At 46.5% G+C, this 26,730-nt stretch overlaps 1 protein-coding gene across 2 annotated transcripts in view; it reads right to left on the reverse strand.

Moving 5' to 3' along the window:
- Positions 1 to 17,433: 17,433 nt before the first annotated feature.
- psidin (phagocyte signaling impaired) overlaps positions 17,434 to 26,730 on the reverse strand; it is an 81,842-nt gene continuing 72,545 nt past the window's right edge. For both annotated transcript variants that reach the window (XM_070533654.1, XM_065433637.2), the window contains exons 24-27: positions 25,450 to 25,535; positions 23,655 to 23,771; positions 20,781 to 20,927; positions 17,434 to 18,847 (exon numbers count right to left, since the gene is read on the reverse strand). In XM_070533654.1, the coding sequence (XP_070389755.1) occupies positions 18,725 to 18,847; positions 20,781 to 20,927; positions 23,655 to 23,771; positions 25,450 to 25,535 (473 nt within the window). In that variant the 3' untranslated portion in view covers positions 17,434 to 18,724. The remainder of the gene's footprint in view (positions 18,848 to 20,780; positions 20,928 to 23,654; positions 23,772 to 25,449; positions 25,536 to 26,730) is intronic.

The raw sequence follows: 26,730 nt of genomic DNA on the forward strand, positions 1-26,730 counted from the left end.
GAATGTTGTGCAGCCACGTAAAGCTTTCTACACAAGTGACGGTATATAGCTGCTCAAAAAGTTTTACGTGTCGGCTTTTGCGCCTTTGGAAATATTCAGAGCAGGCACCTATATATATATATATTCACAGCATATGCACCGCGATGGACGAACCAGGCTAGCGCTAAGGTTGAATTTCACAAAGCAATTTCCATTCCACGTTCAGTAATCACACACGGATCGTTGGTGGCTACGCGTTCAGGGGCAGACGTGGCATTTCGGGTTGGTGTTTGTTGCTGCGTTTGGTGCAAGAATATGGCCAGGAGAAGGAACCGCCTATGCGCAATCACGAGCGATATACACACACGTCATTTTTTCCAGAAGCTGACGCCGAGCACAGGTAGCGCGAGGATCTTGTTGGGCTGACACGACAACTTTCCTGCCGCCTAATTCCGAATACTGCATACGGGGTGAGGGTAGCTATGTGAACTTGTTAATAGGTCACCTTGTAGGTTTTCGTAGCGCAGGCAGAACGGTACGCACATAGAATTGGCACGAGACAACACGCAACGCTGAACTGCAGCTGCGAACAACCGTAGTTCACGCGCGCCGTGTCCCATCGCACCGAAGTTCAGAAACCGCCGTTGCGCACTACAAAACCAATGTAAACTTTAAAGCGTTACTGAATTTAAAAAAACGACTATTATTTGCCCCTAATAAAGAGATATAAATGATATTGTAACGTACATGTCTTCGTTATATTAAGAGAATTATGCGGCTTGTGCCGAAAAACATGGCAGCAAGAAACCCTGGGCGTCGCACCGGTCCCACTGTTGCAATCGCAATCATGTGAAATGGTCCCTCTAAAAATTGCATTGAGACGCGTACACCTGCGACTGCACCGATTTTCGTCGTTCCATCAGCAGCATGTGAAACAGCCTTTACGTGGGAATGCGAAAGCATTACACCATTTGTAGATCTCCTAGAGACATGAACGCGCTCATCTTACCCACTCATGACGTGGCGCCACCTCCTCCCTATTGGCCGCGCCATCGCGTGCCCTCACAAACTAAGTCACGCCTTAAGTTAGCCAAATGGCTGCGACGTAAGGTGTGCAAAGTCTCACGCACTAGGTGCACCTAGTGTTCCTGTATATGCTCCCGCAGGGAGCAGAGTTGCGTATACCTTTTCCGACGCCGTTCGCACCGCTATTGGCCGAGCGCGAAAAATGACGTCAAATGATTTGCGCCGCTGCGAAGCCAACTTTTCGGGCGCATCGCCGACTCATGCGAACTCGTCGTTTCCGTCAGTGCCATCGCCATTGCAATCAGCGGACCGTCGATCGTGCGTTGCGAGGAGCAGCTACGGGTTTCAGGTACGGTATTCGACGATGTGACGTCAAGGACCTTGGTGAAGTGATACGAAACACATCACACTGGCACTTGTATTCCAGTATGACGGGGTTCAGCGCACCACACTGCACAAACCGCACGGATGTCAGCCATAGGAGTAAATGCTTCGGCCAAGCAAACTAGCTGGAGACACACTGATACTATAGTGAGAGTGTTGTTGCTAACAAGTCTGGGCTTCTTGACATTGAATGCACCCTTCAGAGTTTAAAATTGAAATGAATAATATGCACCTCTCTCGTCAACCGCAATTTCTGAAGAGCTAGGACATCTTTGCAGAAAGTACACAAGGGAATAAGTATAAAACGGGTGCTAAGTTGGCATATGCATATTTAGCTCTCAAGCTGTGATAATTGTAATCTATTCCTTCTCCGTGTGAAGTTTTGAGAACAGTAAAATTGATTCTAGTCAATTTATGTCCTGAAGTGCAGATGCTTATTTATTTTGTTAACTAATTGCTGCCATAGAAGCTAAGCCGCAATTGTATGTGTGCTAGCTTGTGAGCAGTGGAACAAAAACTTGTCGTTCATTTAAACACGCTAGAATTCTACGTTGTGCTTTGGTGAATGCTGTTTCCTGTGGGCGGGAGTGGAGTGAATGCACTGTTCAATGACGTAAAATTTCCTTGCCTCTGATGCGATAGGTCACAAAGCTTTGTAACTTGGCTTTTTGGCCAAAACCCGCTTCAGTGATTTCATTGATTTGATACAGTGCCTTCAGCTACTGGCTTTTCTCCGGGTGGTAAGAGATCAAGAAAAATGTGTTATCAGATTACAGTCTGCACTGTGTGAATAATTACTCTGCAAGTTTGCCATCTTGATGTGATTAGTGCAATAAAAATAACCTGTTGTTACTCTTAATAGCTTGTTGCCTTTCCAGTTTCTTTGAATTCTGCCCCCAAGGTTCCAAGAACCAGCACACTTGGCCTGCTGCCAGCAGCCGTTCATACATTCTCTTGTATGAAATAAATTTGATCTAGAAGCTCTTGCATCTTGAATCTTTTTCTACTTGCAGATTTGCTGCTACTATATAGCTGATTAGTCTGCGGTATGAATGAATCGTAAAAGTAAGCTTTGCTTAAAATGTGCGCATATGAACATTTGAAATGCGCTTAAGTCTGTGTCTACCGCATGTATCGAAAATGTGCAGCTGTTGTGAACGATGTTTAGTGATAAATGACGCTCTGTTAACGGTCACTGACATAACTGCAGGCACGATACCTCTCTTGGCGACGGTCATTAATCGGCTGGTTTCGGCAGCCAAAATGCGCGAAGTGTCCACCTTACGTGTGTGAAGTTTTAAACACTCTTTAAAACATTTCTTGCTTTCTGACAGTGATAAGACAACTTCATATGCATGCTGAAAATCATTGCACCGCCTTTTGTGGCAACGTACTGCGCGTTTGCGAGCGAACTTTGGAGCTGTTGGAGCCACGGGAGTACTTTATTTTGGGAAATCGAAGGCGGTCCTACCCCCTATTTGTACGTTCACGTGTGTGTTTGTATGTGCGTGTTTACATAGGTACATACAAAGTTTCGGTTGGTTGGAAGCCCACCCCCTCCTACTGCACGAATGACTCGTTCGAGCGTAGCCTGTATTAAGAAGTGCCCTTTGCTAAGCGCCTGCGAACAATTGGCGCTTGTAGCTCGCGACCACTAGATAAAAAGGCGGAACACCGCGCGGCATTTGGCTCCTGCGCGCACGAGGAGTGGCTTCGCTGCAGAGCTGGATCACGACGGCGGACCTATGCGCAACTCTGCTCCCTGCGGGAGCATATACAGGAACACTAGGTACACCTGACCCGCCGTGGTTGCTCAGTGGCTATGGTGTTGGGCTGCTGAGCACGAGGTCGCGGGATCGAATCCCGGCCACGGCGGCCGCATTTCGATGGGGGCGAAATGCGAAAACACCCGTGTGCTTAGATTTAGGTGCACGTTAAAGAACCCCAGGTGGTCAAAATTTCCGGAGTCCTCCACTACGGCGTGCCTCATAATCAGAAAGTGGTTTTGGCACGTAAAACCCCAAATATTATTATTATTATTAGGTACACCTGGGGGCAATAGCGTAAAGCTATTCCAATTCTGCAATCAGCCCTCCGCAATTGGTCAAAATCTTTTTTTGGACCACCCCAACTTAGCCGGTCTGTCACGCAACGTCACGAAAACCGCGATGGCTCGAGCCCCATCTGATATGACGTGTGCACACTGATTATGCATGATTGGACCGAACAAAAGAAAAATGGTTATTTCCGATTCGACGCCTTTTCGGCATTAGCCCTCGGCTATTGGTCAAAACTTTAAGGCTGCCCCCGCTTCACCTGCCTGTCACGCGACGTCACAAAACCGCTAAAATTCACCGCGTCAAAATGACGTGCGCGCGTTAAACATGCACTAATATGCCAAACAAAACTGAATTTTGTTCTGAATAAACGCTGGCTGCCCCGTTCCGAAAGGAATAAAAGATGGCTGCCGCCGATCGCTCAGGCAGTGGCTCTCGCACCTTCCGGAGCGCTGGGTTTATTTGCGTATAACAAAACTTTTTGCGTGAGCGTGTAACGTTTTCGAGCACTTTCGGCTCGTTTACGACCTCGCTCTGCCAGCTCTTTGTTGAGGATCCGTTTTAGCGTCATTTGTAGCTTTCCGTTGCACGCCGCCGCGATTTTCGATCTGCCATGCACCGCAATCTAAGTACGGAAAAGCGGATCAACGGCAGACGCCGGCACCACCCTTTTTATCCGGTTATCTATATTCAGTATAGACTGGCTCGGCCCCATCGAAATGCTGTCCACTTGAACGTGCTCCTCGCCTCCTGGCAGCCAATTACAAACGAAACACCGCTCAATGTAGGCAATGCTATTCATTTTTGAAGCAAAGGTAAGTGACCTATAAACTAGGAGCGCGTTTGATTGGGCTGTTCAGGCAACGCTGTGGGTCACCGGCTGATGCTTGCGGCGGCGCTGACGCAAATTTGACGTCAGGAGATTGGAATAAAAACACATTGGGATAGTTTTGCGTCAGAGGGCCCCTTTAGTCCTCCACAACTGTGGAGCTGCCTTGGCGTCGGGGAAGCGTGTTGGCCTCGAACCCCAGATGTCCGGGTTCGATTACCACTCAGATAGAAATGCGTCAAACTTTCGTTTCAAAACCGATAATTTACTTTGTTCGCAGGAACCTTCCTGAGAAATATGACGTCAATCCGAGCATTTTTGACGTGTTTTTACTCTTTGCGCCGTCAGCCATTTTTGGTACCATCTCTCGCTCACCCCGACAACGGATTTTCGCGTTATGGGGATATAATGATTTCGCATTAATACCAGCTCCAACCGGTTTATGTGCGCTTACATAACGCAATAAAAATTGAAAATAACTTTAGCATGCGCTATAGAGGATGATATGCGGATAATGAATACCTTCTTACGCAAGCGGGATAGCCGAAAGTGGACGCGGAGGAGCTCGAAGGGCGAGACTAGAAATGAAATAGACTTCATACTCTGCGCTAACCCTGGCATCATACAAGATGTGGACGTGCTCGGCAAGGTGCACTGCATGCAGTGACCATAGGATGGTAAGAACTCGAATTAGCCTAGACTTGAGGACGGAACGGAAGAAGCTGGTACATAAGAAGCCGATCAATGAGTTAGCGGTAAGCGGGAAAACAGAGGAATTCTGGATCAAGCTACAGAACAGGTATTCGGCTTTAACTCAGGAAGAGGACTGAGTGTTGAAGATATGAACAATAATTTTATGTGCATCATTAAGGAGCGAGCAATAGACGTCGGTGGTAACTCCGTTAGACAGGATGCCAGTAAGCTATCGCAAGAGACGAAAGATCTGATCAAGAAACGCCAATGTATGAAAGCCTCTAACCCTACCGCTAGAGTAGAACTGGCAGAACTTCCGAAGTTAATCAGCCAGCGTAAGACAGCTGACAAAAGGAAGTATAATATGGATAGAATTGAGTATGCTCTCAGGAACGGAGGAAGCCTAAAAGCAGTGAAGAAACTAGGAATTGGCAAGAATCAGATGTATGCGTTAAGAGACAAAGCCGGCAATATCATTACTAATATGGATGAGATAGTTCAAGTGGCTGAAGAGTTCTATAGAGATTTGTAGAGTACCAGTGGCACCCACGACGATAATGGAAGAGAGAATAGTCTAGAGGAACTTGAAATCCCACAAGTAACGCCGGAAGAGGTAAAGAACGCCTTGGGAGCTATGAAAAAGGGGGAAGGCCGCTGGGGAGGATCAGGTAACAGCAGATTTGTTGAAGGATGGTGGGAACACTGTCCTAGAAAGATTGGCCGCCCTATATACACAATGCCTCATGACCTCGAACGTACCGGAATCGTTTAAGAACGCTAACATAATCCTAATCCATAAGAAAGGGGACGCCAAAGACTTGAAAAACTATAGACCGATCAGCTTGATGTCTGTTGCCTACAAATTATTTGCTAAGGTAATCGCAAATAAAATCAGGAACGCCTTAGACTTCTGTCAACCAAAGGACCAGGCAGGATTCCGTAAAGGTTACTCAATAATAGACCATATTCACACTATCAATCAGATGATAGAGAAATGTGCAGAATATAACCAACCCTTATATATAGCTTTCATTGATTACGAGAAAGCGTTTGATTCAGTCGAAACTTCAGCAGTCATGGAGGCATTACGGAATCAGGGTGTAGACGAGCCGTATTTAAAAATACTTAAAGATATCTATAGCGGTTCCACAGCCACCGTAGTCCTCCATAAAGAAAGCAACAGAATCTCAATAATGAAATGCGTCAGGCAGGGAGATATGATCTCTCCAATGCTATTCACAGCATGTTTACAGAAGGTATTCAGAGACCTGGATTGGAAAGAATTGGGGATAAAAGTAAATGGAGAATACCTTAGTAACTTGCGATTCGCTGATATTGCTCAGTAACTCAGGGGGCCAATTGCAATGCATGCTCACTGACCTAGAGAGGCAAAGCAGAATGGTGGATCTAAAAATTAATCAGCATAAAACTACAGTAATGTTTAACAGTCTCGGAAGAGAACAGCAGTTTACGATAGGTAGCGAGGCACTGGAAGTGGTAAGGGAATACATCTACTTAGGGCAGGTAGTGACGGCGGATCCGGATCATGAGACGGAAATAATCAGAAGAATAAGAATGGGCTGGGGTGCGCTTGGCAGGCATTCTCAGATCATGAACAGCAGGTTGCCATTATCCCTCAAGAGAAAAGTGTATAATAGCTGTGTCTTACCAGTACTCACCTGGAAATCTGGAGGCTTACGAAAAGGGTTCTACTTAAATAGAGGACGACGCAACGAGCTATGGAAAGAAGAATGATATGTGTAATGTTAAGGGATAAGAAAACAGCAGATTGGGTGAGGGAGCAAACGCGAGTTAATGACATCTTAGTTGAAATCAAGAAAAAGAAATGGAGCATGGGCAGGACATGTAATAAGGAGGGAAGATAACCGATGATCATTAAGGGTTACGGACTGTATTCCAAGGGAAGGGAAGCGTAGCAGGGGGCGGCAGAAAGCTAGGTGGGCGGATGAGATTAAGTTGCAGCGACAACATGGCCACAATTAGCACATGACCGGGGTAGTTGGAGAAGTATGGGAGAGGCCTTTGCCCTGCAGTGGGCGTAACCAGGCTGCTGCTGATGATGATCATAGAGGATGAAGGCCGAAATCCTCCTGCGCGCCCACGAGACTTTCATTATATTAGATGACATTTTCATTCTAATAATGCGTTCTTACTTCCTGTTACCTTTCTCCCACCAGACGTCATGAGTTCGAGTGCCTTAACTATTTGTACCTTAACTGTGCCACAATTATCCTCGCCCTAATGAACAAAATCGCAGGTTCGACTCCCCCCAAAGGTCGTGGGTTGGAGTGTTTTAATTAATTCTATCTTAACAAATCCTTAATCTACTGCTTTTATTAGCACCAAAAGTTGTGGTTTCGACTCCCCTCCTTCACAATGCCATTTGAAATCCAGCTTGGAGATATGGCCCGTTCGCCCGTATTAGGTCGTGGGTTTGAATGCCTTAATCATCATCATAATCATCATCATCATCAGCCTGGTTGCGCCCACTGCAGGGCAAAGGCCTCTCCCATGCTTCTCCAACAACCCCGGTCATGTACTAATTGTGGCCATGCCGTCCCTGCAAGCTTCTTAATCTCATCCGCCAACCTAACTCTCTGCCGCACCCTGCTACGCTTCCCTTCCCTTGGGATCCAGTCCGTAACCCTTAATGACCATCGGTTATCTTCCCTCCTCATTACATGTCCTGCCCATGCCCATTTCTTTTTCTTGATTTCAACTAAGATGTCATTAACTCGCGTTTGTTCCCTCACCCTATCTGCTCTTTTCTTATCCCTTAACGTTACACCTATCATTCTTATTTCCATAGCTCGTTGTGTCGTCCTCAATTTGAGTAGAACCCTTTTCGTAAGCCTCCAGGTTTCTGCCCCGTAGGTGAGTACTGGTAAGATACAGCTATTATATACTTTTCTCTTGAGGAATAATGGCAACCTGCAGTTCATGATTTGGGAATGCCTGCCAAAGGCACCCCAACCCATTCTTATTCTTCTGATTATTTCCGTCTCATGATCCGGATCCGCCGTCACTACCTGCCCTAAGTAGATGTATTCCCTTACGACTTCCAGTGCCTCGCTGCCTATTGTAAATTGCTGTTCTCTCCCGAGATTGTTAAGCATTACTTTAGTTTTCTGCAGATTAATTTTTAGACGCACTCTACTGCTTTGCCTCTCCAGGTCAGTGAGCATGCATTGCAATTGGTCCCCTGAGTTACTAAGCAAGGCAATATCATCAGCGAATCGCAAGTTACTAAGGTATTCTCCATTAACTTTTATCCCCAATTCTTCCCAATCCAGGTCTCTGAATACCTCCTGTAAACACGCTGTGAATAGCATTGGAGATATCGTATCTCCCTGCCTGACGCCTTTCTTTATTGGGATTTTGTTTCTTGCTTTATGGAGGACTACGGTGGCTGTGGAGCCGCTATAGATACCTTCCAGTATTTTTACATATGGCTCATCTACACCCTGATTCCGTAATGCCTCCATGACTGCTGAGGTTTCGATTGAATCAAACGCTTTCTCGTAATCAATGAAAGCTATATATAAGGGTTGGTTATATTCTGCACATTTCTCTATCACTTGATTGATAGTGTGAATATGGTCTATTGTTGAGTAGCCTTTACGGAATCCTGCCTGGTCCTTTGGTTGACAGAAGTCTAAGGTGTTCCTGATTCTATTTGCAATTACCTTAGTAAATACTTTGTAGGCAACGGACAGTAAGCTGGTCGGTCTATAGTTTTTCAAGTCTTTGGCGTCCCCTTTCTTATGGATTAGGATTATGTTAGCGTTCTTAAACGATTCCGGTACGTTCGAGGTCATGAGGCATTGTGTATATAGGGCGGCCAATCTTTCTAGGACAGTGTTCCCACCATCCTTCAACAAATCTGCTGTTACCTGATCCTCCCTAGCTGCCTTCCCCCTTTGCATATCTCCTAAGGCTTTCTTTACTTCTTCCGGCGTTACCTTCGGGATTTCGAATTCCTCTAGACTATTTTCTCTTCCATTATCGTCGTGGGTGCCACTGGTACTGTATAAATCTCTATAGAACTCTTCAGCCACTTGAACTATCTCATCCATATTAGTAATGATATTGCCGACTTTGTCTCTTAACGCATACATCTGATTCTTGCCAATTCCTAGTTTCTTCTTTACTGTTTTTAGGCTTCCTCCGTTCCTGAGAGCATGTTCAGTTCTATCCATATTATACTTCCTTATGTCAGCTGTCTAACGCTTGTTGATTAACTTCGAAAGTTCTGCCAGTTCTATTCTAGCTGTAGGGTTAGATGCTTTCAAACATTGGCGTTTCTTGATCAGATCTTTCGTCTCCTGCGATAGTTTGCTGGTATCCTGCCTAACGGAGTTACCACCGACTTCCATTGCACACTCCTTAATGATGCCCACGAGATTGTCGTTCATTGCTTCAACACTAAGGTCCTCTTCCTGAGTTAAAGCTGAATACCTGTTCTGTAGCTTGATCTGGAATTCCTCTATTTTCCCTCTTACCGCTAACTAATTAATCGGCTTCTTATGTACCAGTTTCTTCCGTTCCCTCCTCAGGTCTAGGCTAATTCGAGTTCTTATCATCCTGTGGTCACTGCAGCCACCTTGCCGAGCACGTCCACATCTTGTATGATGCCAGGTTTAGCGCAGAGTATGAAGTCTATTTCATTTCTAGTCTCGCCGTTCGGGCTCATCCACGTCCACTTTCGGCTATCCCGCTTGCGGAAGAAGGTATTCATTATCCTCATATTATTCTGTTGCGCAAACTCTACTAATAACTCTCCCCTGCTATTCCTAGTGCCTATGCCATATTTGCCCACTGCCTTGTCTCCAGCCTGCTTCTTGCCTACCTTCGCATTAAAGTCGCCCATTAGTATGGTGTATTTAGTTTTCACTCTACCAATCGCCGATTCCACGTCTTCATAGAAGCTTTCGACTTCCTGATCATCATGATTGGATGTAGGGGCGTAGACCTGTACAATCTTCATTTTGTACCTCTTATTAAGTTTCACAACAAGACCTGCCACCGTCTCGTTAATGCTATAGAATTCCTGTATGTTACCAGCTATATTCTTATTAACCAGGAATCCGACTCCCAGTTCTCTTTTCTCCGCTAAGCCCCGGTAGCACAGGACGTGCCCGCCATTTAGCACTGTATATGCTTCTTTTGGCCTCCTAACTTCACTGAGCCCTATTATATCCCATTTACTGCCCTATAATTCCTCCAATAGCACTGCTAGACTCGCCTCACTAGATAACGTTCTAGCGTTAAACGTTGCCAGGTTAATATTCCAATGGCGGCCTGTCCGGAGCCAGTGATTCTTAGCACCCTCTGCTGCGTCGCAGGTCTGACCGCCGCCGTGGTCAGTTGCTTTGCAGCTGCTGGGGACTGAGGGCCGGGGTTTGATTGTTGTGTTCACAGGAGGTTGTGGCCAAGTACTGCACCAGGGTGGCCAATCCTGCTCTGGTGAGGGAGTGCGTTACCGGTTCTGGTCACCGGGATCAGGCCACACTCCAGGTCTGTTTGTGCAATTTTATCTACACGCGGATGTTTTTGTTTAAATCCGCTGGAAAATTGCCGGCACCGGGATTCGAACCACGGACCTCTTGCACGTGAGGCGGGTGTTCTACCTCTACGCCACCGCTTCACCGCTCCCTGCCTTAATCAACTTCGCCTTAATTAACATCAAAGGTCGTGGATTCGCCTGTCGCCAAAGGCCGTTATTTCGACTCTCGACCTTCGCGAGGTAAATTGGAATCCAACTTTGAGATACCGCTAGTTTGCCCAAATTTCTGTAGCGACCGTCCGTCACTTCGTTGTCCCCGCTTCTCGAAAATCCAGTTTGCCTCGCCGTGCCTCGACTTGGGGGTCACCACGCTCCCCGCTCGCCCGACGGGGGCGCCACCTCGGCCACTCGACATACCTCTTTTTCCTTTCGAATAAAGCCAGTCGACTCTCCCTTCGGAACCTGTCTAAACGTATATTCTTTCACTCAGTGGCGCTGCACCACAACAGCCCCCTTGTCCGGGAAGAACCGTTGGCCCGAACCAAGGGCCCCCACCCAGTCAACCCGGGCAGAGGGGGAGAACCGGGGTCAATGTATCGAATGATGTTGGGTTGATGAGTACACGAAAGCTCATGGACACGGCACCTTCCGGTGCCAAGTCCTCTTCCCATCTGACAACGGCTCCTTCCCTGCGCTAAGCCGAGTTCCCAACAAGTGGTGACCCAGGGCATTTACGATTTTGTTCTCGAGCACTAGTCATGGACGACGCTGCTCCTACTCCTGCTCACAGAGCCAACGCCACGATTACTTTTCCTGTCATCGCTGCTGAGCTTCAGCTTCCGAGCTTTTGGCCCAAGGATCCCCGAGTTTGGTTTATGCAAGTAGATGCCCGGTTTCAACTTCGTCGCGTCACTTTACAGACAGCAAAGTATACGCACGTCGTAGTCGCGCTACTCTCCGACATCACCGATGCCATAGACGACTTGCTAGTGGGTATACCTTCGTCACCGGAGCCGAACAAGAAGCAGCCCTTATTCGGATTGTATGCTTCATCAGTTGCAGAGTGAGATCAAATAACAATATGCGTCACGTGATGACTACAATACCATCATCGCAAGTTACTTCCAAACAGCTGTTCAAACAAATCGGAGAGCAGCTCACTAAAGTAAGTGAAACCTGTATCATGATACTATCGAAGTTCTAGAGCAAAGCTTCGTTCCTTTATTTTGAAATCTAGAATCATGTAGCATGCCTACAACACCGAAAGCGGTATTGAGTTATAAGAAACTTGCAAATATAGAGCCCGCGCTCTCTCCCGTACGTACAGTGGACGAACCACTCACTAGAAGGTCTGGCTGGAAAACAACGGTGATCTCCACTGTTACCTGGGCTGCAACAAGTCGGGCCTGCAAACGAGAAAACGTACGACAGTGCGCCGTCTTGTTTTTCTATGGCCCCGTATTTAGCGCTGTTCATTTTTCCAAGTTCTGTATCAGCTAGGTCATCGACATATATAACTGCATGAATTCGCAAACGAAGTTATATTTTTGTAATGTCATTATATATATATATATATATATATATATATATATATATATATATATATATATATATATTGTAAGGACGATGATGCCGCATGGTTCCTGAAGTTAGAAAGACAAAGACCAAGAGGTCGGTGTCGCTGTTGTTGCTCGCGCTGGCGCTTGGCTGGACTGGCTCGGCTGCTCTCTACGCTGGACCCGACGTGACTGCGATTCCCGTTAATAATCAACAAACCTGGTAGCATTTGGTGGAAGTGCGGGGTATCCTGACGACTCCCCCTGGAACTCCTGAGTCGTGCGCTGCCCACCGCTACCACCACGACCGTGCCAGACGACGCCAGTGAGCGACCCTCTTCGTCAATTGTACCAATCACCTGCGGTGCCGTTCATCAACGAGACCCACCTGTGTTCAGTGGCACCGCTTATACTGACGTCGACGACTGGCTTTCGTCGCACGAACGGGTGAGCAACCACAACAAATGGTACGTTCCGACAAAACTCACCAGCGTTATTTTTATCTTGCGGATGTCGCCAACCTCAGGTTCCGAAACCATGAGCCCACTATTCGGACATGCAATGACTTTAAGGCTGCTTTCGTGGAGGTATTTGGCCGTCCGGCCGTGAGAATTCGCGCCGGACGCCTCCGCCAACGAGCGCGAGAGCTGGGCGAGAATTTCACCAGTTATATCGAAGACGTCATCGATGTCTGCAATCGAGTGAGCCGAACGATGACTGATAAAGAGAATATCAAACAAATCCTCAAGGGTATCGAAGACAACGCTTTTCAAGTGTTCCTGGCTAAGAATCCTACTACCGTTGCAGCCGTAGACACCCACTGCCAAAGCTTCGACGAACTACGAAAAGCGCTCGCCCGAGCTCTCACGTGGCCTCCCTTTCCAGTTTGGCGACTGTTCCCGGGCAGACTGATGACGGGTTTCTCTTACCTCAAATCAAAGCCTTCATTTGTGAAGAGGTGGTCCGCCAGCTCTCGCTGCTTCCTCTCACCCAGGAGCCTGTCCAACCTTTGTCCTCGGTCGTGCAGCAGGCCATCCGCGAGAAGGTTGCAAAGGCTTTCCAGCCAGCCCACCAGCATGCTCCGATTGCCGCACCGCTGACGTACGCTGAAGTCGTGTCGCGCCCTAGACCAACGACGCTTCCCCACCGCGCCCAGCACTTCTCCCTATGCCTCCAATGCCCCCTCAGTACTTCCGGCCCCCAAGATCCATGGCGCACGCGGGAAAATCGGTCGCTTCTTCTGCGGTGTCGCGGGACACGTGGCGCGATTTTGTCGACGCCGCCTGCTGCGTTCGTACGACGTCGCTGATCCACACGTACCTGCAGCCCTCCAGGATGCTGATTCGAACCTGTCAGGGAATTTCTGTACCGGTCGTCAGAGCTTGAGCAGCCGTCGTTCACCATCACCGCGTCGCCGTTACATATCGCCGAGGCGTCGTCGCCCGCCTTCTAACGAGGGAAAGTAAGTGCTGCAGCTTCGGAGGCAAGAGCTGCACCCTTGTCGAAATGCCCAGGACCTCCGCTATCGCCGGAAAACATTATAGAATCACAAGCTGAAGGAGTCGTTACATTCGCGCTTGTCGACACGGGCGCTGCAACTTCCGTCATACGTGAGAATGTTTGCCGTAAAATCACGAAGGTCACATCACTTTCTTGCCTTGTACTTCGTACTGTCACCACGGAGCCCGTCAAACCTTCAGCCGCATGCACCGCTAGGATCCTTATTCAGGACGTACTTTACACGACTGAATTCGTTGTGCTGCCTTCCTGCTCTCATGATGTCATCCTTGGATGGGCCTTTCTCTCGCGCCAAAGTGCCGTCAATGACTGCGCCCGTGCCGAAGTTGCTGTCTGCCCTTAGCAACACTCTGCCGGTTGCCTCCCGTCCCCTCAAAGATTAATGTCGCCGCCGACACTGATCTGCCACCAAGCACCTCAACATCGGTCCCTTTGTTTTGTCCATCGGAGCCCGACGCCCAGGTGATGTTCACGCCATCTGCTTTTCTTGACTGCAAACCTCTACCGCTTCCATTCGCCGTTCTTGACGTAACCGCTGGTACAACTATGCTTGTGCACAACCCGTTTGCATACCCGCTCACTTTCCTTCGCGACGAATCCCCAGCTATGTCGAACTCATTGACATATCGGATTGTTTGGACGAGTCGGTCTCTTGTTGTGCACTTTCGCTCGACGCGGTCTTTGATTGGTGCGTTGACTCCAACCTTCCCTCCAACACCGCGCCCAACGTATGTCTCTCCTACATAGTTGCCTCTAAAGCTTCCTCGAGGGGAAGCTTTAGCAAGGGCCCAACTTCGACGCGGCCTATCCGAATACATGTAAAACACAAAAACGTTTTCCTGAGATAACTCCTGGACCGATTTCAATGAAATTTGTTGCGTTTGAGAGAGAAAGGTTAATTCTAGTGACTGTTAGAAGCGGATTTTTGATTTAAGGCCTGAATTTCGCTAACAAGATTTTCAAAAATTCGAAGTTTTTAAAAAAAAAAGGAAGCACGAAGTTGCGCATCAAGATTATGGCTTTTTTCACTGGTCGATTCGGAGCAGGAGTTCTTGCTCCGCGGCAACGGATCCGAATCTTACTGGTCGATCTGGAGCGGGTTCGTGCTTTCCGCTGGTCGTTTCGGGTCAACTCGCTCCGCGCCACATCGCTGTCACTTGCTCCGCCGCCGAGGCCCGGATTCGGGCGGAAATAGCTCCCGTCTTCAAGCGAAATCGGTACCCGGTCGGTACACACGTGTTGCTTCGCAAAATGGCAGCGTTCGATGTTGCGGCAGAGCTCGCGTTTAGCGATGAGAGCTCGGACGACAGCGATTACGAGGTGACGCAGGTGCTGTACGCAGCCTTCTATGCACGTTGTCCACGCACAATCCTTGCGGGCGCGACATGCAAATGACGGACTCTGCGACTACCGCGGTCAATTTACGCACTGGGGTCGGCGACCTTAGTTGCCGTGGAAAGATACAGAACGGAAGTTGGGCACGGTTTCCGGAACCGGTTTGTGTCACGCGTACGCTGACTTCCTGTGTGATCCTCCGCGGAGCGTTTATGCGCTGGCCGGCGCTGGGTGCACGCGCGTGGCAGCAGACGACCCCAAGTGGAGTCCGCTGCTGCCACGCATGATGACGTCACAAAAAGAAAACTTTGTAAAATATACATGAAATGCTAACGTTATCGTTTTGTTGTTAAATACACTACGCCTAAATAAATAAAGCATTTATTTTGTGCTGCGTTTTAAAATCGAAAATGACTGTCGGCGCCTACACACGCGTGCACGCAGTAGGAGGACCGTTGCGATTCCTTGTGGCTGTGTGGTGTGTACAAATCACTGTGTAATATCGGCGAGTACGAATAACGTTGCTGTTACTAAGCTACAGAAGCTTTGAACGAACTGTGCTGCATCCACGAAACAGCACGACATGTCGCATCATTTGGACTGTCGGTTTCGAAGAGTCATGGTAGCACAGCGCCGACTGCATATTGGGTCACTGTGTAATATCGGCGAGTACGAATAACGTTGCCGTTACGAAGCTACAGAAGCTTCGAACGAACTGTGCTGCATCCACGAAACAGCACGACATGTCGCCTCATTTAGACTGTCGGTTTCGAAGAGTCGTGGTAACACAGCGCCCACTGCATATGGTGCCGACACGGATCATGCATATTGCAGGGTGTGTCGTAAGTAGCGATTCTTGAAGTTGTGTGTACGCCTTCTGGCACAGTCGGATGCCTGTTTGGCCTTGGACACCACGTCGACACAATGCTCTCGAGCTCGAAAACGCAGAAGTGGTGCGCGTCGGCATTGACGTTGATGTAGGGTGCATACACATTTCCAAATCGCTGTGCAAAGTAAGGGCGCCTTTTGTCGATGAGCAAAGTGCATTCAAACATTTCGTGTCGCCTTACGCACGCAGAAGCCTAGTAACGAAAGCCTGGACGTGAAACGTGAATCTAACAGAAAGGCCTGTTCCCGCCTGAAGGCAATGTCAGCAAGTGTCCGTGACGAGTGTCAAAAAGTTCTGCCAAACTGAGAGCTTACATATGCTCCATTCACATCAGTAAATTCAACAAACAAGAGCAACAGCACTAAAAAACGTAACAGGAGCTGCACAAGACCACACTACCAACTATAAACGAGCTGCTCCAGCGTTGCGCCCAAGTGTGGCTCGAGATCGCAAGCTCGAACACCATCCGGTTCTTCCAGCGCAGCTAACTAGAACAACATTCTATCACACAACACAGTAAGAAACCGTAACATTGTGTTTTAGCTAAGCTGAAAAGCTGAAGCAGCTCCAGCAGCGCGCGCAAAACTATAAACCGGAACACGCCATACTTGTTTAAAGAATGTCATCATAACTGTGACGTCACTTCAGTGCGTGGCAGCAGCGTTTTAGTATGGCATTTCGCTTCTACCACGCGCGTGTCAGCAGTTTACGCCTTATGCGCTCCGCTGGCCGATTCGGATTTGTGAAACCCGAGCGGTCGCTCGAGGATTTCGGCGGCCGCTCCAGAGCGACTAGTGAAAAACGCCATTAGATATCGCAGTTCTGTAAACGGAATCCATTAGGTTATTCAAAGCGGACAAATTAGACGTGTCAATTTCTACTTTACGTGAATTTGTTATGTTGTATACAAGGCTTCGGCAAAAGCTGAAGCTTCCTGTTAAAACAATGCTCAATCGTAAAATAAAACGTGTCTCAGGCTGCCGAAGCCCTGGCAACTCGACGCGCGTCTCGTGTGCAACGATTAGCATTACGTAGAAGTAAACTACAGTAAAGTCTGTCATATGTTTTAGTCACTTAAGATCGTACATTTTTTTTTATTAGTGCGATTTTCCCTGCGCTTTTTCCAAAAATGTATGAACGAGGTTCCACTGTATAACGAAGTAATGACTATAATGAAGTATCTTTAGCTCTTCCAACCTGGTTAAACAGAAATTTTACTCAGATTTCTGAATATTCCCGAAATCTTGTTCAGAATTTACACAGTACTATTTGGCCAGTAATGAAATTGCACATAAAATTTCCACCTTATCTCTTAGTGCACAGTGGAGAGGGTATCCGAGACATGCCGGCACTTTTGTGTTCACGTAATTGGGAACGAAGTGCCGCTACTAGATCTCCGCTTGCTCCATACAGAGCTTGTCATGATTGTTTCTGACAACTGCCCCAAAGGTTTCAACAAGAGAGATATACAAATGTTCTTAACAGGCACAAAAAACTGGTGGGCCCACTTTACCACTAGTAATAAAATGAGGAATGTGATCAGACTGGCAAATAGTGGTGCCACCTCCATGGCTAGCATTTTTTCCAAGCATGCGTTATCAGCAGAGATACAACACGACGCCCACACATCAACCAGAGACTCAAAATATAAAACTTTTACTGGCAATCCTCGTTCTAGAAGGCACACACGGACAAGAGTCAACAGTTGCAAAGCTGTGTCTCACACCACTGCTTTGCACAGCGGGACGAGCACAGCCCTGAGCTGACGCAGCTGGTGGTGGTGGTGTCCATAACTTTCTAAGGTGAAGAAAAAAAAAGTTTGCGTGGCAAGCTTAAGCAGCACAGGGTCGCGTGCTACACACACACAGACACACACTCACATAGTTGAAACGGAAGAAGGAGACAAAGCAAGAGGTGCAGAAGGGCTGCCACTCCACTTCTCATCACCGCGGTTACCCTGGTCTGGTGTCACAATTATTGTCCTTGGTAAATTAGTACAGTGCCCAGCCCACAAGTGCATGATCCGGCACTTTGCATAGAGGGGCTGTCATCAAAAAGCTCGTTTTTCCAAAGCAACTGTTGGTCGACGTGCCCACCAGGCAGGTGGCAGCCTTCCTTCTCTCTGCACTATTCTGCCGTCCACATTTCTTTACATAAAGGTGGCACACCATGGATGCTTTGATGCGCTATTGCAACTGTGTACACACTGCCCCTTGCCTGGTTCGCCATTAGATGTTCCAATTCATGCATACCTTGCTGTTCTCTTGGAACCTTTGCTGCAAGTTGTCAGTAGTAGGACAGCCAATCTTCACAACGACAACATAGCAAGCACCACTTTTTAACCTGCCATTGCAACCATGCTCGGCTTTTGCCTCCTAACGGACGATTTGGAGCTTCGGGCTGGGTGCAGAGCAGATCGCACTGCCAAGGACCATTCGTGCTCCTTTCGCCAGAGAGTGGCGATGCCCTCCAAAGCTGCATAGTTGGCTTGGCAACATCCACCGCCAGCAAGCTGCAGGGTGTCGCCGATGACGACGATTGTTCGGTTCTCCTTTGAAGGCTTGCGCAGCAGCAGCTCTTGGCAAAATCACTTAGAAAGCACTCCTGCCAGCGTACAAGCTGCACTTTGAGTCAACACACTCAGGAACATGCTCAGGCAATGCTGGTCCAAGCACGTGCCATGCTCTCCCTTCCCTGCCAAGTTCACTTTTCTCACTACTTTTTGCACAAAAGAAACACTTCACGGTTAGACATTTCTCTGGTTGGGGACTTGTGCTGGCAGCCTTAAGACAGTTCAGGAGCATAGATAGATGAAGGATGAAATTTTTAAAAATGCAGTGCTCCAGCCAAACGAGGCAAACACCTTGTGGCCCGGTCTGAAGACGATGGCCACTGAACAAGAATTGCTGACGATGGTGTCGCTGGCACAGCTCAAGCCCGTAATGATTGTAGCAGCTTGAGCTTCGAATCCAGCATGGTCCCTAGCTCCTTGAGGGAGTCTGCATAGCTTTGCTCGATCCTCTGTCGCACCTGCTTGCTTAGTTCTTCAGTTCCCTGCGGTTGGACACAGTGGTCAGTGTGAGTGTCATGCAACAGCACTGCTTTGGCCTCAATGTCTACCTCAAAAAAAAAAAAAAAAAGACCATGGTACTCAGAAACAAGTTAGCCCTACGGTGCACACACAATGGTAGCTTTACATCCAGAGAAAAAAAAGATAATTAGGGAAGAGACGCTACAGACCTTTTAAACAAGCTTGAGCACATTAGCTGTGAATAGCATTAGTAGATCATTTTAAGAAAACTGTTGTAGTGCTGCTGTCAAGCCTTTTTTAAACAGACACTAAAACTAAGACGAATTTGAATTTTATATTTATGTTTTGACTACATTCTGTCCGTCGCAAGTTATATCACATACATATTCTGTGGAAAAAGTGAAGACTGCACCAGAAAGAAACACACCAAAATACTTGTTCCTAAAGTAGTAGTCTATGTTCCTTTTGTGCTGTAAGTGAAGAATGTATACCGCCAACAATCCTCAGGTCACTGTGGTGTCATATGATGTAGAGAATGTGTAACGACTGACCATATACATACACCAAATCATGTAATTTGCATGCTTTCCCCCTAAAAAAGAACTAGCTGCCTAGCCAGCAAAAAGTTCATTTTGGAATGAGCGATCAGGAGTTTAACCTAAGTTTACTGTTTTCATTAGAGCTGTATTCGTCAAGGGAGAAGATTACTGACGCTCAGTCACACAAACATTTCGGCTAGTTGGTGAGTCATCCTGAATGCACTTATATCGCGTAAGGCTAAACATAGACAGCGACAACGCTGTCCATATTTTTTCTTGCCTCTATTCATGTTTATCCCAGCGCTGCAAGCACAGTTAAACCTAGATAGAATGACACTGGTAAAACCAGCAATTTGCTTCGTTATGTCTAAATTTCATTGTATTGAAATTAGACCTTTTATGCAAATAAGTACAGTTGCTGGTCGATTTTTCTTACGCGGAAAGGGGTCGCAGAAGTTACCGAGTTACAAGGCAGTAAAAAAAAAGCCAATTTGAATGAGAAAACAATTCATTTTGATAAATTTAGGACTCGGCGAGAAATGATACGATTTCATGCCATGTACATCGACGATATCTTCACACTGGCGGTACGAATTAAGTGAAGCCAGACACGCTTTCGCGTGCACTCCGCCCCCGTGACTGATTGTGTCGCCTGCACTGGGACGGGGCTATCAGAAGAAGCCCCAGCAAAAGGAAGCGAATGCTTCGTCTGCCTCTTGCTCCAACAGATCACCGAAACTAAGGGTGCGTGGCTGCATATATGTTCAGCTTGGCTTACAGCCATGTGCAGCCATGGCCGAGGCGCACGCCAGAAATTGCAACGTGTGCTAACTTAAGTCTAACCTAAATCTACCCCCCCCCCCCCCCCCTCGCACGCGCTTGGTCGTGTTTCTGCGAGCTCGCTCCCTTCTCCCTTTTTCCTCTGCTCACTCGGGAAGGAGTCACACGTGAAGCCACCATTTTTCTTCTCTCAGCCTTGAAACAATTCAACTCACACCTAAAGCATACAGTGGGGCGTGATAGGATCTTATCGCATTCGGGCTCTATAGGGAACATGATGTGGCTCTGCTCGGTGGTCACTATTGTTGCGTGGTGCGCAATTAGGTGCATTTGCAACCAGCCGCTTGTAATTCAATCATGTGATAATCTGCGTCCACGGAAGTTTCCACTTATTATATTGGCACTGTTTTGCAGCGGCATGTGAAGTTTTGTTATACTGAACTTATGAATACATGGTGTTCTATGGACAAGACGTTATGAAAAGTTAAATACTTCTTTACATAGAGAATTTCATCATATTGAAGTTCGTTCTATTAAGGCATAACTGTACATATTCGGACTTATAAGTTCATGCGACAGGCCATGTCCAACAACGTTGACAACTGCCGTTACATCTGAAAGGGAAAGGGGAACCAACCTGAAGGAATGGTTCTTCGTGGTCAAGGTTTAGCGATGCCATGAGGTTGGCTAGCATGTCTGCGGGCGCCTGTGCCACTACAGCCTGGAGGTCCGTTGCCGCCAACTCCAGTTCACCCACCAGAGAGACAAAGCACTTGGTCGAAGCCTGCAAGTACATTGGGTGGTGCACACCTACAGCCTGCCAAAAGTGACCCAGGTCAAAGACTAGTTGCAGCTTTTGCTGGCAATCATCATGAACCACCAACTGATAATTTGGACAGCCTCATGGCACCACTACTCGCCCCATGGAGGTAATGTATGAGGACAACCAAAACATTGCACACCTACAGCCTGCCACCTGGCAACCACAGAGATTCCCAGTAAGAGCGATGTTACTGGTTAGATATGTTGCCAGTGTCACGAATACCTCCTTGAAACAACCCAGTGAAGCCTAGTCGACCTAGTAGTTGTCAACAATGCACAATCTAACCGACAAGCCAGGCCACTAAGATGTAAAAGCTGCATTTGTGGATTGTCGTGTATGCTGCAAACCCAGAATTTGTTCCTTTACGGGCTAAATCGTGAAAAAGTCCCTGGCAAATTCTGCGGCTGCTCTTCAGAATTTTCAATGCTCATAATAGTGGAACGGCTTCAGTTGTTGCGAACTTCACCCTTGATGTCTATGCCATTGAGGGCAGCCATGAAGCGAGGGCTATGACTACCGTGAAGAAACCCCGCAAGCGTTCGGCAATAGGAGTGCCAGGATATGGAAATCTCGTACATGCAATGCCTATACTGTCTGTAGCAACTAGTACATTAAGGGTTGAAACATTGATGGACCAGTTCACATGCAAGCACGTACGTGTGCAGCGATGTGGTGACAACTTCCTTTGGCCCATTGTGGTTTAACCAGATATCTTCAGGTGAATGAATTTATTTTAGACTTTTGATTATTCTGACGTTTAAGTCTGCCGATTCTGAACTACCCATCAGTGGCTACTGAAAATAAGAATGCGTTTAGAAGCACCCAAATCCGTAAAGCGGTGTAAGAAACTTACAGCAAGGGAGGTGCATGGACACTCAAGCGGTGTATGGGTGCCCATCACATGTCCATACATTTCCTTCTATGTTTGTGTCTGTTGCATTACTTTACCAATTCTAAAGCTCCCTCCAGGCCGAACATACAAGGACGCCTCTACCTGTCTCTTATGAGTGGCTTGCTTAACTATTTCCATACCATAGGGAAAATAGGTGTTTTTTGCAGGTTATGCCAGATATCTTTTCTGAAGGAACTACTGCACTCAGTATTTTATGTAATACATAAACAAAAAGCAAAATGAAATGCACTTTTCATGCATAAAAGCTTTAGCAATGAGATGTCATAAAAAATATATAAATTGCCAAAATCAAGATTACGGGATAAAATCGAACAAAGTTTGTAAAGACACGCGTGTATCTACTAAGATAAAAACGTAACAAAAATCACGGGATATACGAAATGTATTGCCGTCTAATAGGAATTATATCCCGAAAAATAAACAGTTTTAATTCGGTAGGTTTTCCACTAGAAAAATTTATGTGCAAGCACTACTGTTTGGCTTGCCAGGCTGTGGCCGCCAATATTCCGGGCTGGCTTGCGTCGTCGTCGCTCTCGGAGTCCTGCCAAATCCGCTGATAAAATCAACCACAAACGCAGTGGAATAATGAGATCTGCAATCTTTCGAAGCGCGCGCTGCTCCCCGAGGTGGCCACTTTTTATTTCTACTTTGCCGGTCACGAAACTTCGGAGTGCTTTAAAAAATTAACACCTTGTGGGGAAAAAGCGAAATGCTTAGAAAACAAAAATATAGTTCTCCTTCATGTCCCATGGTACAGAGTGCTTCTGAGCGTCGCGGAAGGTCTCAAAAGCAGCGTTTCAAACCATCGACAGCGGGCGGCCATTTTTGCTTGCTACTTTGGCGACCTTGAAAACTTCGGAGTGCATTCGATATCATCTCCTGGAGGGAAAAAGCAGACTGCTTAGAAAACAAAAAAATAATTCGCCTCCTTCATGTCCGATAGCGCAGTGGTGGCACGGAAAGTCTTAAAACCTCCGTTGGCGGCACGGAAAGTCTTAAAACCTCTGTTGGCGGCACGGAAAGTCTTAAAACCGGCGTTTCAAACCATCGTAAGCGGGCTAATGATGCTCAATGGGTGCAGTACAGAAAGAGTTAAGAAGAGTCTCGTCTTGAAGACAGCACACATGCAATTGCCATATTTCTTCAAATATGGATCAACTCTATTTTCTTCGAAAATATTATGCAAAATAAGCTATTGACCTATACTCGTGAAGAAAGCTAGCAGAAGTAGTGAGCAAATGTGTCCTTGGTCACGCCTGTCATAAAGCTAGTCTATAGACCATCCAGACTGGCTTTAAGGAATGCTGCATAAACAACGCACTTGGCGGCCCTGAGGATGCTTGTGAAGCATTCGGCGTGGACAACTTCTCTCACAGTTCTGAAGAGGATGCAGTTTGTCGCAGTGACTAGCCATATTTAGCAGCCAAGCTTACTGTAAATAAAGGCGTGTCATGTTCAAAGAAATCCTTTTTTTCTGAAACGATATGGGTCGACATATATTCCAATTATAATTTCTTACTTCTTGGCAGGTTCAATATATCGGAGTCGACTAATGAACGTGCTTGACCTATTTTTGAGTAAATACTAATTCCGAATTAAAATATATAAGCCCTTAATGCATCAGCCTTGAGCATAAGAGATCAAGATAAAACGCTCGGAAAATGAAATCGAGGCCCCAAGACAAGGTTTAAACTAATGCTCATTTTTCCTTGTGGGTGTCCACTTACACCCCCGGTTCAGCAGTGCCTTATTGAGCATAGCGACCTTCTGATTACCTCCTCAGTGAAGCTGGCTTCTTTCGTCTTCTTCTTGCCCTTCTTGGCAACCGTCTGACGTGAAGGCCGTGCTAGCGAGCTGCCAGTGGCTGCCACCAGGCTGCACCAACCGATCACCTGGGCAGGGAACAACAACTGCTTGTCAGTCATGGATGGATATGCCAGCACAGGTGCGTACCAAGAAACAAACAATCCAACACACATTAACACCACGACAGTACTGCCAACGTGGTCAATTCAGAAGTTCTCAGAACTTCACCTTCTGCCCTCTTCTTTGCCCAAACAATAAACTACTATGAAATGGTGACCATCGCTTCTTCAGAACCGTGCTTATACGAAGCGCAAAAGTAAGCAGAAAAGGTAGTGCTTGCAGCACGCACATGAAACTTATACAGTACACTTCTGTTGATTCATCCCAGCTTAATTCCATTTTTCAGTTCATTTCCGATCGGAGGTCCCAGCAGGCACTGGTGCATTTATTTCTATGGGCCCAACCATTCGTTATTTCAACCGTAAAATTTATTCGTTATTTCAACCGTAAATTTTATAAAGTTGTATGCTCACCAGGCATGCTCACAACTGGGAGCAGGAGTGCCGAAAATAAATAACCTACATGTGCAAAACGCAGTCGTACATGTTAAAACTCCGAAATTTGACAATTGTTCTGCTGAAAAATAACATCTTTATACACTGTAATCAAATGTCGAAGAAAAATTGTTCAAAATGAAGCCTGTACGTAAGAGATCACGTGACACGACATCAGACCATTAACTGTGATTGGGATAGCCAGTGTAACTCTGGTGGACTAAGCTTCGCGTTAACCACGGTTGAGCCAGTTAACCAAGGTTAAGTTTAACCGCAGTTAAGCTGCCTGTGTAACTAGAGTATAAGAGGCAATCTGTGAAAAAGTGAAGATGTAATTTAAGACTTAAATTGTTTTATTCAAGTTATAACAACCCAACAGGAATAAATGCTTCAGATTATCTACAACCAGCACATTATCACTCCTCCCGTCTGGATCACAAATTTAATGTTCGACCATACACCTCCAGGAACAATCTTTTTAAAAATTCACTTTTCCCCAAAACAATTTCCAAATGGAATTTGTTACCACCATATTTGGTTGGCCAAATGACTGCAGATTCATTTTATGAATTGTGCACCCAACAATGATGCCAACAAAAGTGCTGCGGGTAATGTCTGAAATAAATAAATAGATAGATAGATAGATAGATAGATAGATAGATAGATAGATAGATAGATAAATAAATAAATAAATAAATAAATAAATAAATAAATAAATAAATAAATAAATAAATAAATGAGCCAGTGAAGCAGAACCTCAGTGTTACTATGAATTAACAGCTGTTTCCTTGCTGATTTTGAGCTATGCTTAAAGTTACCACAGCAACAAAGCAATCAGAGTGACAGAGTCACAGCAAGCCACTGGTAGAAACATCTAATGGAACATGTACCACAATCAACAGCAGCACTGAAGTTTTCCTTCAATAGCTTTCTGTAACATTTTGTAGCAAGTTATGCAAAGAAGAAAGCAGAATGAAAGAAGAAGCAACTGTTCCGTCAGGCCCTGTGTCCAGTATTGGCTGCTAACAGGCCGAAGCTACACTAAACGCACAGTGCTTTTTAGCTACAATTTAGTCATCCATTCAATTATGTGACAGAGATGTCACACCGGAAAACATGCAAATGTAGTTTTAAATTGATGGTGCACTACCTACCACATCTTTCACCACGGTTGAGGCATGACGACGGTGCAACATAAGCGCCCTCTTACCTCTGTCGCGTTGCTGAGTGCTTCGAGGAAGGTATTTGTGGACTGTAGGCTGTCGACCTTGAGATCCTTCACCTTGGAAATCACACCTGAAGATTGAAAGGCCAGACAAAAAGTAGTCCATGCTCAATTAACCAGTAATTAATTATATTCCTTTCATTTTTGCTGCAAATGTTTGTCGTTTTGAATTGCTGCTGTGCTCTTATTTGCAGTCAAACAACATCACACAAGCAAAGCACACATTTTTCACTGGGTGACACCGTTCCTAGGCAGTTGGCAATGTATTACACCACTTGCAAGCTGAGCACCAGCCTGGTTTATCACACCAGCATCTCTTCCTAAAATCAGTCTGCCCTTGCATTCTATCTTCAGCAACGTGGACTGGCACAACTAGCCACGCCAACTTGTGCTGTGCATTACAAGCTGCACGAGGAACTCCATGGTATAACATTTATCTTGAAAGTGGGGGAGACCCATGTTCTAGTCCTGGGCGAGATTTTTTTTTTTTTTTTACACTAAGCACAAAGCCCAAGGAACTGGCCTTTAGCAACTATCCTATGCAGAACGAAAATTGAGGCACAACCTGTTGCCATTGTCAAAAGCTGCTGCACTGTTTGACTGGTACTAAATGTATAAAAAGAGCTTAGAACGACAGAAAGTTGAGCTATGTGGCAGGGACTCATGTTAGAAAAAGATTTCCCTTTGACTTCACATTGCATTTTCTCATAAATCTGCCTGCCTGCCTCCAAATTTTGGTGCATTACAGTTTGTTTCATCCACAAACTGAATCCTCTATTGTGAAATTGCTATGGCTTGCATAGTCAGGCGTCACACTGATAGTTGAGGACACAAAACAGCACGAAACAAGGGACAGTAGAGAGAGAAACAGACACTACATGCACATGTGCAAAGAGGATGCAGCAAGTGAAAGATGTGCTGGCAAGTGTCCTTAACGAGTTCGCTGTGGCAGGACTTTCTGAGAACTCGATTCCCATGTATCAAGACCCAAATGCCCGCAAGCCTTACACGTTTCGTAACTAAGGCAATTACAATTGCAATTGAAAGCAACAAGAAATTTTGCATCTTCACAGCAGCAAACACCAGGAGTAGAAACGATAATCAACTGGGGCCAGATTGCACGAGTGTCTCGCTTTCCAAAGCTTGCTTGCAATCTCTCGACTTGCTGACAACACGCTTCCTCAGCGCACATCAGTGCAGTGAGGAGGAAGTGCAAATTAAGAGGCAAAGTGGCCACTCGGAAAGCAATATACTCGCGTCATCTCA

Source organism: Dermacentor albipictus, chromosome 2 (assembly GCF_038994185.2).
Source record: "Dermacentor albipictus isolate Rhodes 1998 colony chromosome 2, USDA_Dalb.pri_finalv2, whole genome shotgun sequence".
Classification (NCBI taxonomy): Eukaryota; Metazoa; Arthropoda; class Arachnida; order Ixodida; family Ixodidae; genus Dermacentor; species Dermacentor albipictus.